General features: G+C 36.8%; 2 protein-coding genes across 5 annotated transcripts in view; one reads left to right on the top strand and one right to left on the bottom strand.

The window, feature by feature from the left end:
- Positions 1 to 4,135, bottom strand: part of zc3h18 (zinc finger CCCH-type containing 18) — a 32,541-nt gene extending 28,406 nt beyond the window's left edge. For 3 of the 4 annotated variants that reach the window (XM_042744180.1, XM_042744182.1, XM_042744183.1), the window contains exons 1-2: positions 3,951 to 4,135; positions 371 to 1,263 (exon numbers count right to left, since the gene is read on the bottom strand). In XM_042744180.1, coding sequence (XP_042600114.1) covers positions 371 to 1,252 — 882 coding nt within the window. In that variant the 5' untranslated portion in view covers positions 1,253 to 1,263; positions 3,951 to 4,135. Of the gene's footprint in view, positions 1 to 370; positions 1,264 to 3,570; positions 3,593 to 3,950 lie in introns of those variants that run through there. The other variant, XM_042744181.1, reaches the window with a different exon arrangement.
- Positions 4,136 to 4,521: 386 nt separating this feature from the next.
- Positions 4,522 to 15,410, top strand: LOC109072933 (thyrotropin-releasing hormone receptor-like). The gene is made up of 4 exons (XM_019089130.2): positions 4,522 to 4,683; positions 6,716 to 7,441; positions 8,286 to 8,715; positions 12,081 to 15,410. The coding sequence occupies exons 2-4, from the start codon at positions 7,056 to 7,058 to the stop codon at positions 12,774 to 12,776; spliced, it is 1,512 nt and encodes a 503-aa protein (XP_018944675.2). The 5' UTR covers positions 4,522 to 4,683; positions 6,716 to 7,055; the 3' UTR covers positions 12,777 to 15,410.
- The last annotated feature ends 976 nt before the right edge of the window (positions 15,411 to 16,386 follow it).

The following is a 16,386-nucleotide window of genomic DNA, read 5'->3' as shown; positions in this document are numbered from 1 at the left end:
TTACATAGTATATAAAAAGTTGATCATGTGATATAATAATATAATTATGTTTTCTGATTTGGCAATGTGTGTGTCATTTCTTTTCCATTCTAGAAAAAACAGATATTGCATTCAATTGCTCCCTCTACTGTCGTGGTCAGGGCATACAAGAAAATTCTCTGCATCATGAAAAACAAACTTACACAAATGTCGTTGGGTTTCATAAAAATTAAAAATGCAGACTACAAAGTTAAAACGCAATGTTTTTATCAGCAAAAAAAATAAAATAAAATAAAATAAAAAAAATGTCATGACTTGCTCTGCAGTGGCGAACTGAGATTGAACAGCTCCTATTATCATATGCTAATCACAAATATTTCAACATACTTACATCTATCTCTCCCTCATCAATCTCTCCATCATCTTCCTCTTTCTTTTTATCACGGAACGAATCTCTCCTGCCTCTCTCCCTCGAGTCCTCAGATTTTCTTAGCGGCGTGTCTTTGTTATCTGGGGGCAGAATTGGTTTTCTTTCCTTTCTCTTCCGTCTTTTCTCCACCTCTTCATCGTCCTCTTCCTCATCTTCTCCATCCTCCCCGGCGGGACCCTTCTCTCCCTCGTCCTCCTCTGGAGCAGCAGCACTCGGCTCTTCTGGAACCTCCTCATCATAATCCAGCTCATGTTCATCCAGATCTCTGGACACAGAAGATTCGTCCTTCAAATCACTCACTACCATCGCTGCCCTCCTCCGCCGCCTCCTCTCTTCTTCCTCATCATCCTCTTCCTCAATCTCAGCACGGCTAAGGCCAGACTTGGTGGTTGCCTCATCCTCCTCGTCTCGCTCCTCTTCTGCTGGGGTGAAAGGTCGCTCGTGTTCTGGCCCTGGCGAGTCAGGATCAGGTGATCTCGGCGTCTCAAGGATTTCCTCTTCAGGAGACTGGCTAGCATCCTTTCTGCTTCCTCGGACTGTCAAACGGAGGTCTTGCTGGTGGACGTCTTCTTTCTCCTCCCTGTCCATCTTGTAGTCTTCCAGGTCTGAAACGTCCTCAGGATCTTCTCTTCCAGCTGCTACCCTGTCTCCATCCTCAAAGTCGGAGTCTCCTCCACCCTCCTGTACTTCATTCTCATCATCATTCAAAAGCTCACTGTCTGACACTCCCTTGTCTACTTCTGCTGGGGACTCAGGCGACTCCAGCAGCTCGTTGTCAGAGAGACCCTTCTCCTCCTCCTCAGGAGATTGTGGGGACTGGGTGGGGCTCTCAGGCGTATCCATCAGCAAGAACTCTGAAGCAGACATTGAATATCAGCCAAACAGTTAAAACAGAAAGTCTCAGTTAACAGGCCCTCTAAGACCCACTCTAAATAATTAAAACCCTTACTAAAATAATATCTATTATTTGCAAACTACTAGGAACCTAACACTTTTATAACAAATCTAGTAAATACTTATTTGGCGTGTAATGTTTGAATTAACATTAATTAATTATATTTAATAACAAATGCTTTAAAACATAACATTTATAATGGTAAGAACATTTTCCATTAAAATATACTTATAAAAATATATTTGTAAAAATTGCCATTCTAAAACCAAATTTAGTAAATGCATATTTGGCATACAAATTATTGATTTAAATAATGTCATTTATATTTATTAATACATTTATTCATTTACAAAAAATGAAAAACATTTAGAACATACATATACACACACACAAGTACATCTTAAACAAAAAAAATAGAATATCGTGAAAAAGTTGTTTTTGTAACTTATTTCAAAAAATGACGTACAATTTTCTTTAATAAAGTAAAACATTATAAAAGTTTTTTTAATTTTTAATGATTAGCGCTTACAGCTCATGGAAGTCAAAAATCCAGTATCTAAGATCAATCAAAAAAAGAATTCACAAAACAGAAAAGCTCAAGTTCTTTAAATTATGTTAATTTATGCACTCAATATTTGGAAGGGGCTGCTTTAGCACAAACTCCAGCATCAGTGAGGTGTGGGGATGGAAGTGATCAGCCTGTGGCACTGCTGAAGCACTGTTGAGCCTTCAGCTCGTCTGTATTGTTGGATCAACTGTCTCTCATCTTTCTCTTGAACATATCCCATAGATTCCATATAAGGTTCAGGTCAGGCATGTTGGCTGGCCAATCAAGCACAATAATATCATGGTCAGCAAACCACTTGAAAGTGGCTTTGGGCTTTGGCACTGTGGACAGGTGACAAGTCCTGCTGGAAAATGAAATCAGAATCTCCATAAAGCTTGTCAGCAGATGGAAGCATAAAGTGCTCAAAAATCTCCCGGTAGACGGCTGCATTGACTTTGGACTTGATAAAACACAATGGACCAACACCAGCAGATGTCACCGCACCCCAAATCATCACTAACTTCGGAAACTTCACACTGGACTTCAAGCAGTTTGGATTCTGTGCCTCTCCAGTCTTCCTCCAGACTCCAGACCTTGATTTCCAAAATGAAATGCAAAATGTACTTTTATCTGACAAGAGGACTTCGGTCCGCTGAGCAACAGTCCAGCTCTTTTTCTCCTTGGCCCAGGTAAGATGCTTCTGACGTTGTTTTTGTTTCAGTAGTGGCTTGGTAGCCCTTTTCCTAAAGACGTCTGAGTGTGGTGACTCTTGATGCACTGACTCCAGCTTCAGTCCACTACTTGTGAAGCTCTCTCAAGTCTTTGAATCAGCTTTGCTTGACAGTATTCTCAAGCTTGTGGTCATCCCTGTTGCTCGTGCACCTTTTCCTAACCAATTTCTACCTTCCAGTCAACTTTGAATTAAATATGCTTTGCTACAGCACTCTGCGAACAGCCACCCCTTTCAGTAACAACCTTCTGTGACTTACCCTCTTTGTGAAGGGTGTCAATGATCGTCTTCTGGACCACTGCCAAGTCAGCAGGCTTTCCCATTATTGTGGTTTCAAAGAACAAGAGATATCCTGCATTTATACTGTTGGGATGGTCATTTAATGAAACTCAATTGTAAATATTCTAATATTTTGAGATACTGGATTTTTGACTTTCATGAGCTGTAAGCTCTAATCATCAAAATTAAAACCAAAAAAAAAAATCTGAAATGGTTTTTTATATATAAAGATAACAATAATAAATTAAGTTAATGCTTGAACCCTTTGAGGGCTGACTTAAAACTAAACATAAAACAACTACAACCATTTCTATTTGTAAGCTTTTAAATATGCTAACATTGTTCAAATATTAAAAATTAGAAAGTGTTTGTAAAGTGACCAAAAATAAGCTTTACTTCGGTTGATACCTCACATATTAACCTGATTTTCAAAACGCTTGTCACTTAATTTATTTTTTGAATGGCAGTATCTTATACAAAGATAACAGTTTTTATTGTAGCAATAATCATTTTAATATCAATGGTATTTAGATAAACTATACAATGGTGATTTTATATAAGGTACACTTTCATAAACAAAATCCCCATTAAAAGAATGAATTACCCTACTAGACTAGTTCTTTCATAACAACACCTCTATATTAGCCGCTAACCTAAAATAGCTTAACCGCATTCAAAACTTAAACTCATAAACATAAATTCTTCCATACCACACAAAGGCCAGTCATTGAATCATCTGGAACTTGTTTACCTACACATAATTAAATCAATTCATTAAAGAGAGACAGACACACACATGTCTTACTAGCCGCTTTATCTTTAACGGGAGAGCTCGTTGATGGCGATGCGGCTAACAGGCCCGAATCCTGCCCGCACACTTAAAAATCGACACCATTTCCGACCGATCGCGCCACTTAAACGCCTAGACTTGAGCTTAAAATACACATACGTTACATTCTTAGTCTAAATTCACGAGTTACTGGGTTGCACGATGTTTCTTCGATGCACACGGGCTAAAATCTCATGCAACAATAAAGCGCTCCCTCCTGCACAACACACGGACATCGCGTATTAAAACACATTCGGTCACCTTTCAAACCACAGAGTCTCGGGAGACAGGGTCTCAGTGTAGGGAGTCACCCGGTCTCTCTCCTTGGGGTGACTGTGTTCAAACAGTGAGCGATCTGTCTGGAGTTCTTATTTTTCTCTAGCGGAGAAATTCATAAACCCTGCACTACACAGCGAGAGCGGCCATTTCCCAGACGTCATCAAAGCGCGCGACCAGATTATTATTTTTTTCGTTGCATAGCATACACAAACAAGCAAAAGAAAGGAATATTATTAAATTATTATTAGAATACCATGTAAAATAAATATATTGAATATTCAATAAATAAATATACTGAGGCATACATTCATATACAGGGAGACACTATTTAAATACTGAGGTCATACAGGAACAAATTATAAAATTATATAAATTATCATAATTTAAACACATTTCTCAAAGTAATATACATTTATTTAGGGGTAGAACATTTTGTGAATGACTCTTTAATTACAGCCTACAGTGTGCCTCAGATCATTCATGACACACGCATGAATTACCGGCGAACTCTTCCACGAGGGGGCGCTATTGTTATGAAGGGACCTACAAGAAGACTTACAGTTAAGAGTGCATTTACTAGCGCTTCTGTACAAGATCAGATTATTTGCTCGTCATGTCATATACTTCATATCAGTGCATTTTGCTTTTCATCTGGGGTTTACAGCCGACAATGCACGAGAGCTGTTTTGGTTCCAAACTACAAGAATGATGTCTGGTAGGAGACGCTTTATTCTCTATCTTGAGAAGTTGTCGATGTCAGTTTCCATTATAGCTACGCAAATTTTAAGTGATTTCTTAAATCAGAACTTCATTCCTAAAAGTGTTATTTTTTTAAGACAAAGGTGTATTAATATGCACTTATATTATAGGCTAAATATGATTAAAGAGCTGCGCGTTTTACAAGACAGAAATTCTTCTAGCTTGTTTCGTTCCAATCTATATTAATATAATACATAAAGCTGCTCAGGTAGAAGATCGGTGCTAATGTTTAATAACGTTTATATAATTATATAATTTGTAATATTGCGACATAAAAAAATACAAGCTGAGCATGTATTTTTTTGTATAGCTAGAGAGGTTCATAAGTTCACATAATCTTTAAGGCACCAAAATATTTTGCAAACTGGATGTTGCATTAAAAATGTTCAAACCTCTAAATTATTCATTTTTCTCGAATTATGAATATTTTCAATGCATTAATGGAACGTCTGCTTTCCTGTTCAGGTACAAATTTATAAGACAGACTGTGATTTTCGCATGGATAGTAGGCTGTGTCCTAAATATAGTGAGATAATAACTACTTAGACAGCGGTTTTAGGCATGTACCATTTTGGAAGCAAACTGTGGCGCCCCAAAATGCAGTCTAGTTAGGCAGCTCACTAGGTTTCGAGACACAGCCGCGCTGTTTGGCTAGGAGTGCATTCTACTGATTTATGATTCTGGTAGTGATACAGTCAATTAGGAGAGCTAAACAAATGTGGATGACAGCCTGTTTCATAGCAGCACGTCTGACTCTCCCATCACCTTCGAATTAAGCTCAGACAAAGAAAAGGAAGAGCTCTCTTTTATATATGTGACAGCAGGAATCTGATGGATGTTACAAATACTGTAGTGCTCCTGTTGAAAAACAGGTGTAGCCACTCATTATTATTTGCCATTTACTTTAAAATATATATATATATAAAAAAAAAATTCTAACATGTCCCTTATATGAAAATCATATATATATATTTTTAATAATTTTATACAAATGATAAATTTTATCATTTTTTAAGACAGCATGATAAACATTGAGGGACATACACACACACACATTTGTGTTTCTCTTCAGTTTACATGATTGGAAACCGCAGTGCTCTTGTATATATCTGCACTGCCAGAGCAGTAATAATGGAATATGAAATAGAGTTAGATGAAGTCCGAGCAGGGTTTTGCAGGGTTGGGAAGGCAGGATTGAGTTAAATTACTTTTCACATCGTGTCCACCTCAATTTATTAGGGAAGCCCCGAGAGGCAATGCAGTCTTATTTACAAGGCAAAGAGACGATTGAAAAGAGCAACAGATGTCTGGATTTTTCAAGCTCCTGTGAACAATGTCTTGGCCCCATTTAGTGGCTTTAATGGATTTCAAAACACAATTTTCAGACTAGAATTAATGTTCAAATATGTTATCAAAGAATATTTGTGGTAAACATTGTCTTCTTACATTATGATGAGTATTCAACAGACGTTTCTACCATTTGGTGTCTTTTTGTGAATTATGCACTAAAAAAAGAGCTATTGAGGTCATTCAGAGATTTCTAAGATAATTCAGTGTGTCGGAAAAAACTGTATAAAGGTTGTATTTGATTTAAAGATCCTTGGATATTAAACATGCCATTTGCCACAGCAGCTGTGTGACTTTAAGTCATTCTGTGATTTTCCCTACTTATCGCCATGCACCACTTAAAATGTCTCATTTGAATAATTAAAAGCTTCTCATCCTGTCTCAATAATGTTCAGAGGAAGTCTCCTAAAATCCTTACTAGAGCAAGTGTTACGGGAATATTTGTAAAGAGAACAAATAGGAAGTCTGTGTCTGCATCATGTTATTTTAATATGTGATGCTGCCACCTCAGTGTACGCCTTATCTTTTTGTGCCAGATGAAATGGACTGTTATTTAGTAATTAACAGGCGGCTATGAAATCCTCTTAACAGTGATTGAGACTTGCTTTTTCCCTGCTGACTTCTGCAATCTTTTATTGCAGAGTGATCAATTGGATGGACGCTTGCATTAACGTGGGGGGAAAAAATTAGCCTCTGGATTTCAATGCGATGCTTTTAATGGAAGAATACTGTTACAGAAGAAATAATGGGCTGCGGTCAGCAGATGAACATCATTATGCTGTTGAACCCAAGAAAATTCAACAACATACTTAATAAGAGAAAAGAACATTAATAAAAGCTGGAACTGAACAGACAGTTTTTTTATATTCAATCTTTTGAATATCAAACCGATTATATTCTACTTTTTTCTCCACCACCAATTTGATTTCTGCCTGTTTCTTCACATCTTGTATGTAAATACTCACATCAAGAGGACTAATCATGCAGGAAAATGTGAGCTCCAGAATGGACACCCCCACCAACATCTCCCTAGTGGGGTCTGGGGACGCTGTGTCCGAGTCCCTGGAGTATAAGACGGTATCTGTGTTCCTGGTGCTGCTGGTGTGTGGCGTGGGCATAGTGGGAAACATCATGGTCGTGCTGGTGGTTCTTACCACACAGCACATGCGTACACCCACCAACTGCTATCTGGTGAGCTTGGCCGTGGCGGACCTGATGGTCCTGGTGGCCGCGGGTCTGCCGAATATCTCAGAGAGCTTGATGGCCACCTGGGTGTATGGGCATGCTGGGTGCCTGGGCATCACCTACTTCCAGTACCTTGGTATTAATGCGTCCTCCTGTTCAATTACAGCCTTCACTGTGGAGAGGTAAGACCTAAAATTAAGTAACATAAAACTAAAATGAAATAGCTCAGAGCTGGACTCAAATTCTGTAAGAAGACTGTGATAGTTATGTTATATAAAAAATAAGTAAAATGATATGAAGATAATATAAGATAAATGCTCTAACAATGAATATTGGTAGTCTTTGTCATTACACCATGGTATTACATATGACATTCTTTATTTTTCCCACCAGATGATTTTGTATTATGTTTTGTTCCTAATATTTGTATTATTTTTAGTGCTGTCAAACCATTAATCGCGATTAATCGCTTTCAAAACAAAGGTTTTTATTTACATATTATATGTATGAATACAAAATATAATAATAAAAAAAAAAAAAATAAAAAACACACATACATATATTTAAGAAAAATATGTTATGTTTATATATTAAATATATTTATATATAATATAAAATATAATAATATAAATATATAAATGTATATATATGTAAATATTTTCAAAATATATACTGTATGTGTGTGTTTATATGTGCATAATAAATAAACACAATAAACATATATTATGTAAACAAAAACCTTTATTTGGGATGTGATTAATCGCGATTAATCGTTTGACAGCACTAATTAATTTATATATATATACATGGTGAGTAGAGAAGCATGCAGTTATTTGAAGAGAGTTTGTCTAGTACCATTAGATCCCTTCAAAACACAAAATATTAAAGAGGAAATATTACTTTAAATGATCTGTTTTGGCTGACGAGAATCACAAGTGTGACTTCTAAGTGAGAAATACTTTAAATAAATATTTTAAATATATTTCATTAAATAATAAACATTATTATTTTCTCGTGGTTCCACAGATACATCGCTATTTGTCACCCAATGAGGGCACAAACGGTCTGTACGGTCTCCCGAGCCAAACGCACCAAACCCATCATTTCCGGGCTTTCAGCCTTCACCTGCTGTGTATACTGTATGCTCTGGCTGTTCCTGGTGGACATCCAGGTGAACCCTGACGGTCGTGTTCAGTGCGGCTACCGCGTCTCTCGAGACCTCTACCTGCCCATCTACCTGATCGACTTTGCCATCTTCTACGTGATCCCGCTGCTCCTGGCCATCGCTCTTTACGGTCTCATCGCCCGAATCCTTTACCTGAGTCCTCTGCCCCACCCACCAGACTCAGGTACCATTACCGCCCCCACTCTCAGGAGGAGCTGCAAAGAACCAGCGGACGCCGGAAAAGCAGGTCGTCAGGGACGCCCAAAGAGCGCGCTTTCTTCCCGGAAACAGGTTCGCGAGCATGTGTGTGTGTCTGTGCGTGTGCTCAAAAGTTTGTGTTTAGACAATTAGGTCTCATTCCACATTTTGATATCCACTGAGATTGCAGTTGAGGGCAAACGAGGGGCAGTTCTTCCCTCCTGTACCGTGCCTTATGATTATTATCTCACATTTGTTTTTTGAAAGGTCAGTTCTTTTTTTATGAGAATAATGTTTCACTCTACTAAATGTCAATTTGTGAGGAGAAGAATGTGTCGGTATTTTCCTGGTGGAGATTAAAATAGTAGTCTATTTAAAGTAATTGACAGATTTAATTGGCATATATTTAGATAATCAAGTCAATCTTTTAATTAATATTTTAATTTAATATTTTACTTGATTGCATCTTAATTTGTAAAAGCCTAATGCCTAGAATTTTGCTTAACAAATTAGAAAAGATACAATAATTGATACTCAGCTGCATCTGGTGTCAGTCGTAAAACTTAAATTATCATCACATAGAGCGTGTGCCAATGTTTCTTGCATGCAACAACTAACACAGCATGAACCTTGGTTCCGATTCATTTTGATGATTCAGTCAAAAGAGTCAGAAGTTTGCGAGTCAGAGGTTTGAATCAGAGTCACTCAATCAGAAGCCGCATTCATTTTTCATGTCTGATTCTAAATGACTGTTAACTGTCTATTTATTGACTTGCTGTTTATACAGCATGATAGTGCTTAATTAAAGATGCAGAGTATAGGGAATGAGGTCTAACTGTACATTAGGATAAGAAAAATCTCTTTGGGTGACATTTTGGAACCATTACCAACACCTTTTACTGATAGCATCAAAATGGAAGTAATTTATACTAAATGTTTTCTAAATGTAGTCATTTTTGCTTTGGAGTTCTGTATAAAGCAAAATAATATCTCTGCACACCTTCATTTGTGCAAATAAACACATATATGGATGCAGACCAAACATCTGAGCTCATTATTTATTATGTGAAAGTGTACCTAATGGCAGAATATCATCATAAAGCAGATCATCAGGATCTATCTCATCAGAAGAGAGGCATTAGGGGCCATCAGGGTACTGTTTGGGTCTACATTACCGTCACTACATCAGCCACAGCTGTGTTGTGACTCTGGAATAATAGACTCTGTGATAGATCATAGACATTAGAGATATGATGCAGGCAGTGAGAAAACAAAAGCATGAAGTCATGCAAAGGCCAAGAATTTCAGAAGATCTTTTCCCTGATTGAAAATGGTATACAGTCACACAGTTGACAGTGAATGCGGCTATGTATTAGTGCTGTCAATCCATACATTATTTTTTTTTAACTGATTAATTGCACTTTTTTTCTGAAATTAATCATGATTAATCCCACCTAACATTAAAGTTTTTAAATATAACAAAAAAGAGACAGAAGTAGCAGTTGGGTTGCCAACCCTAGGCTCCACCCATGCCTTATTTTAACATGTTAAACTGAAATAAATTAATCACCTTCGTTAACATGCTAATTTTGACAGCACTAATATGTATATATTACTGTCAACTACCCAGGTATTAGTATCACTAAGAAACTTTTATTATTATTTTCTACAAATATTTTTGTATTGAATCAGTTTTTAGTGTTATATTTTCCATTTTCATTTTAGTCAAAATTGTAATTATATATTTTTTCTCATTTTTATTAATCTTTTTTTCTATATAGTTTTTTGGTTGATTAAAAAAAAAAACTAAAATAAAATAGATAAACTAAATATTTTATTTTACATAAGTTAACATTTATTTAATTTCATGTAATACTTTTTTAAGGTATTTGTTTTAGTTAATTATAATAACCCTGACAGATAAACTTATACTTTTAGTTCTGAGACTTTAACGATAGTTCAGTGATATAGATCTAATGAATTTAATGATAGATTCAAAGCGTCAAACAGATAAGAATGGATAATATCATGCAATTAAGACCATTCAGTGACCTTACTTGCACATGTCCCTGCGTTTACCACGAGTGCACTTATGTGTGTGCGGAGATGCTCGCGTTCGCCTCAGATCAAAATCTTGCAGATTCAAGAGTGCCCCACTTAAGTGGAACATTTGCATAATATGATTTGTGATGTTCACTCAAGTATGCTTAATACTCCTGGAGATTATGCTCTTTGAGGTTATAAGAGCGGCTCCCTTTCTTCCGCTTTTGTACCTTGGTTACGGTGCACCTCCAGCTCTTTGATCACTTCATCTGCAAATTTCATAAAGTTCAATACAATTCAAGATGCCTGTGCCACCGCGGTGGTTGAGTGAAGTTATCTCTCCTATGAATCTGATAAAGTCATCACAACAGTAGAGGCTCTCTTTTATTTAACCTAATCATGAGTAGCAGCCGGCTTTGTTTGTGCTGTGTTAAGACCTTGTTTTCCATTGATAAGCAATCACAATAACCTGATATTTCAAATGCATATTCAAATTGTCACTGCCAGTCATGCAGTCATTATCTCCTGCTTTGTTAATTAATGGAGCTCCTCCCAGCCTCACACAGCTTCAATTAGATGCTTTGTTGTGCAGACAATTTTGTCACTATTATTGAAGGTCTCCGTCACCGGCTGTCTATCTCTAGAGTGAGACAATGAATATGCTCGAACCCCACAGGAGTCCCTGTGAATGTTAATGGGATGAATTTTAGTATGTATTTGTCGCTTGAAATGAGTGAGGACACACTAGGGATGACTGCTTTGTTTTCTTTGACAGAAAAAACCTGGTGTGGATATATTCCACCCTTCTCACAGGAGTTCAGCAGTGTTTGCCTGTTAACCGTCAAAGATGATGTTTGACTGACGTTGGAAGATGTTTGAGCGCGTCTCGTCTTGTTGTCTCTCTCTGTCATTCTCTCTACCGCTCCCTCTGTTTGCATGCCATGGACTTCTACATTTGTTTTAATGCAACAATAATGTAAAATGCAATTGTTTCTTTGAGATTCAGACAAGGATGAGTTTTAATTTAATTCAAAGCACTCAGTCTAACCCTGTTTGTGTATTTTTTCTAAATAATAGCTCTAAATATATGTGCTTTAACAAAAAAAAAAAACATGCAGGTTTCCAGTAGACATGTTTTCATGAATTATAGCTAATTTAAGCCGTTAGACCTATATTCATATCTTAACTTGTTAAAACTTGTTGTAAAATAGTACAGTATGTGACCACGATGAACATACATGGATGCATGCTTGATTGTTAGAAATACTTAAAAGGAAGTGTTCTGAATTCATATGGAAGCTTTATGGAAGCGATCAGAAGGTACTAAGAATGCTTTGAATCTAAGTCTATTGCTGTATATGTGAGTATATGGGAAAACCTCAAAGAGCCACTTTTATCATTTCTCACCTCTTTAGGTCACTAAGATGCTCGCAGTGGTGGTTGTGCTCTTCGCCCTGCTGTGGATGCCATACAGGACCCTGGTTCTCATTAACTCCTTCGTGAGCACGCCATACCTGGATGCCTGGTTCCTGCTCTTCTGCAGAACCTGCATTTACGCCAACAGTGCGATCAACCCTGTCGTTTACAACCTGATGTCCCAGAAGTTTCGCTCGGCCTTCCGTGGGCTGTACCGCTGCCATAGGGAAGACGTGCACCAGCGGACGCTCTCCATGCTCCAGAGCGGATACAGCCTGGGAAGGGACTCCCGACTTTGCAGCAACACCAACGGCACACCTAAGAAAATCGGTTCAGTCACTCCTGAGCAGAAACCAAACAAAGGCATGGTGAACAACAAGGAAAATATAGACAAGCTAATTAGTGATGGTGTAAAAAATGAGACTGAGCCAAGCATCAAGAAAAACACAGTTGAAAACTGCAACATAGATGAACTGAAAAGCTCAGTTGACAAAGAGATGCCTACAGTTGAGAACGTAGACATGAGCAAGATTAATGATAATGGGAAAATAATGGAGGAGAGTGATAATACTGCTCAGGGTATTATCGCTGACATGAGCAACACAGAGCAGACACAGCTAGCCGCCAATGAATTCAAATCTACTGTGGGGGAAGCTGAACAGAATGACACAGAGTTAAATCACAGCATTGTATAGATCACTCCACTACATACTGTATATATTTCATTGAAGTGGCATGGTTGATCGGTTGTTTATTTTAAAGCCATATCTTGGAATTCAAAACTTGTATTTACAGGCGTCATCCTCACTCTTCAGTGAAAGACTGAAGCCATTCTCTCCTCATAATTTACAAGTGGAACCATTTGGCTGTCAGCACCAGAATCACATGCCTCCTAGTGCTAGAGCTTCAGCTAGGAATGACTGATTTGTTCCAAAACATATAATTTTGAAGAAACATTTAACATGTCATATTGCTGCTGCTTAAAACTATAGACACTGAAACAGCACTCAATAAATCTTGAGGCTGAAATAACCTACACGACTTTTAAAATCTGAACTAATTTTAAAACAGGCATCATACACTTGCCAACATGTTTGACATCTTTCGACGGAACTATTGCTAATTCTTTCAGACTGCAAGTCAGAGCAAAAATCTGAGAATAAAATAATGTAGTGTATTCCAATAAATTCAAACTGGGCTTTTCCTTCAAGGGTAAGTTCATTCACCCCCATGCTGTTCCAAAACTGTATGACTTTCTTACTTATGCAGACCACAAAAGAAGATATTTTAAAGAATGTTTCATTCAGTCTTATTCCATACAATGAAAGTCAATGGGGTCCAAAACAAGATTAGACCCAGTTGAGTTTCATAGTATACAAAAAAAAAAAAAATGAATGATTCATCCATGCATGTTTATTTATTTATTTATTTATTTTAATTTTACCTCATAATTTTTCACCAAAATGTGCAACTCAATCTTCCAGTGACACGACAAACTTCTAAAATCATTTAGTCTGCTTAAGTCCCGCTCTTTTGTTCTGTTTACATCCAATCAACAACTTATGAATAGAACCAAGTCCCTGCCTTTGAGTTTTCTCTTATTTGATAATCTGTCATTCAGATGTACATCACAATACAGAAGAAAATATCTATCAGTACTTCCATTACGTCACATTACATACAGTCACACTTGAGTCTCCTTTAAAAGAACCAAATTTTTTCAGTTGACCCGAAAATGAACTCCCATCAAGTTAAAAAAAAAAGACACCCACAAAACAGTAGGGCTTCTTCGCTTTCAAACTACAAACTAAATATTTAATTAAATCTCAGCCTTTTATTAATCACACAAGGCCATATCACAATTTTGACTTTAATTGAATTTAATTAACTGTGCAGCCTTAGCTCCAGGATGTGTCTTCTCTCAACACAAAACTTTTTTACCCACTTTGTGTCTTCAGACTCAGCGGAATGAGAAACAAACAAGCCTCATCCTGCTTTTAAAGCACAGACAAGTTATCCCTTAAAAACATTCAGGATGCTACGGGGCATAAGATCCATTTAAAATGCTTTTGTCCAACAATAAGGCCTGAAGCATCATGAAACACTTGTGTTTTCCCACAGCCAACATTTGCCATCACTGGATGAATTCCATAGTACGTGGAGATCTAATGCCTCGCCATTTGTTCCAGCCCAAATAAACAGAACGTGTTCTGTGTGCCCAGAGGTATGTCTGAGCTTTTTATATCCCATTTACAACCTAGTGGAAGATGAGCGAAGCCAGGCATCCATTTGTCAGGTGTAGTTATTCATCTTTTTATGTGGAGCGCAAGAAACACCTTCCGCACCGAACAGAGCCGACGGATTCTGTTGAAGAAAGCAGACAGATGTAACCATAAATCATCTATAAACAGAACATATCCTTCCCGGAGGAAAGCAGTGGAGCTGAAGCATATTCTCAAAGCAGCTTGTTGTTTAGCAAGTGCTATTTTATGTGTTTTAATGCCTCATATTTATGCAGAAACATATAATACTCAACATCGATGTGATTATCTGTTATAAATCATAATTTTCTGATGCTGTCATGACTTTGACAGTCATTTTTAGTTGAAATGTGAACCCTGTGTTGTTATTTTAGTACGCCATTAAGTCTAACTGCTCTCTCAAGTGTTTTGTTGTTGCTCTGGAGAAGAATGCAGCTCTGCACTGAAGCACTGTTTTCATGATCAGTTGAATATGCCAATTATGTACCGTGAATATGCTTACTACAAAAATGTTTATTCATTTTCTGCGTATAATTTGATATTTTGGGTTTCTATCGTCAATGTAAAGAGACATTCGAAAAAGAACGAATGCATAATACTTAACTTATGAGTTCTTAGACTACGCTTGTCTCTTTCTCATGATGTTTTGCAATTGTTGATTGCTGCTGTTTTTAGTCTTGTTTCTTTGCCAGGAGTGGATTTCCTCTGCAGGCTGATGCTTCGCTTGGTGTTGCCGAAGAAGACATTTCCAATTTGTGAGCCTGGCGAGCTTTATTATTAGCTGCTATTTATACATAATCTATTTTGAAAACCATGGTTGATATTGTGTTGGTATTGCAATATGAAGCTTCTGTTTGCTTTTGAATTGAAACCCGTTCTGTGTTTGCTCAGATTGTAATTGCGAGTTGAAATCAGAGTTATGTGCAAGTGGTCTGTGAGCATGTTTAGTTTTCTGCTTGTTTTTAAAAATAGAAAAAAAACATACATATGAAATCTCCTTTCTGGTTTCATTTGGCATCCTATGTGAAAATTAAAGCTGGATACAAGTGCAGAATTTTAATGAGTTGTTGATTTATTCGTGTTGATGCTGCCACATGTCCTAAAGGGAAAAAAAAATTACTGGTTGCAGAAAGTCTAGTAATGATGATTTCACATTGTGTGAGATCTTGAGCATTCAACAGCTTTGGTAGAATTGCAATTATGAAGCGAATGAGTCGATCTCAGCTCATAGGTGTAGTAATTCTGAGGATTTACATATTGGTCAATGACAAATAAGGATGATAAAAGTGAGAAATATTTCAAAGATGTAGTTTACAGCATACGTTCTTAGAAATGTAGTGTTTGTAATAAATTTTTCATCAAATGTTGCATACAAATAGGCCTACTAAATTCTAATCATTCAAGGCCTAATAAACATTTGCAACTTTTTAAAATAAAAATATCAAAAGGTTCCTTTTACTAAATGATACAAATATATTATATTTTTGGAAAAAAAAATGACTAATCAAATTTTTGGGGTGTGATTATGTTTTTTAAGTAATGAAATATATTTACTATATTTTCAGATGATGACATTTCAAACTACAATAAATAAATAATTCAGACTTATGTCACCTAGACATTTTCTAAATGCATCTTAATGATCTTATTTTGAATGATTATTCTAATTTTTTCACCAAAATGTCAGTCTTCAGAAACAAAAACTTTTTTTTTTATTGAAGTTGAAAAAGATATTGAAAACTTAGTCATTTAAGTGAATTGCATGAATTGAATCTGATTTTTCAATGTATTTTTGAACTAGAATAACAACAATGATCCATATACAGTAGAACCACAAAGCCGTTTCTTTCTGATATAAAACATTTGTGTAGTTTTCTTGTATTCCTTATCAGTGGATTGCACAGCAATCAGTGCACTTTAAGCGTGGCGTTTATCCTTGCGGGACGTGAGCTATTGGCTGTGCCGTTCCCTCTTAAAGGTCAGCGCACATAGCCACACTCACACTCTCCCTTGTCCAATCGATATGCAAAGATGCAGATATTCT

This window comes from Cyprinus carpio, chromosome B18 (assembly GCF_018340385.1).
Source record: "Cyprinus carpio isolate SPL01 chromosome B18, ASM1834038v1, whole genome shotgun sequence".
Classification (NCBI taxonomy): Eukaryota; Metazoa; Chordata; class Actinopteri; order Cypriniformes; family Cyprinidae; genus Cyprinus; species Cyprinus carpio.
Note: the sequence above shows the minus strand (reverse complement) of the source record. Positions and strands in the feature narration are given on the sequence as shown.

Bases quoted from the DNA above. Each gene is read 5' to 3' on its own strand.
- LOC109072933 (XM_019089130.2), top strand. From the start codon at position 7,056: ATGCAGGAAAATGTGAGCTCCAGAATGGACACCCCCACCAACATCTCC. The intron at 7,442-8,285 runs GTAAGACCTAAA...GTGGTTCCACAG, and splicing joins ACAGCCTTCACTGTGGAGAG to ATACATCGCTATTTGTCACC. The intron at 8,716-12,080 runs GTTCGCGAGCAT...TCACCTCTTTAG, and splicing joins CGCTTTCTTCCCGGAAACAG to GTCACTAAGATGCTCGCAGT.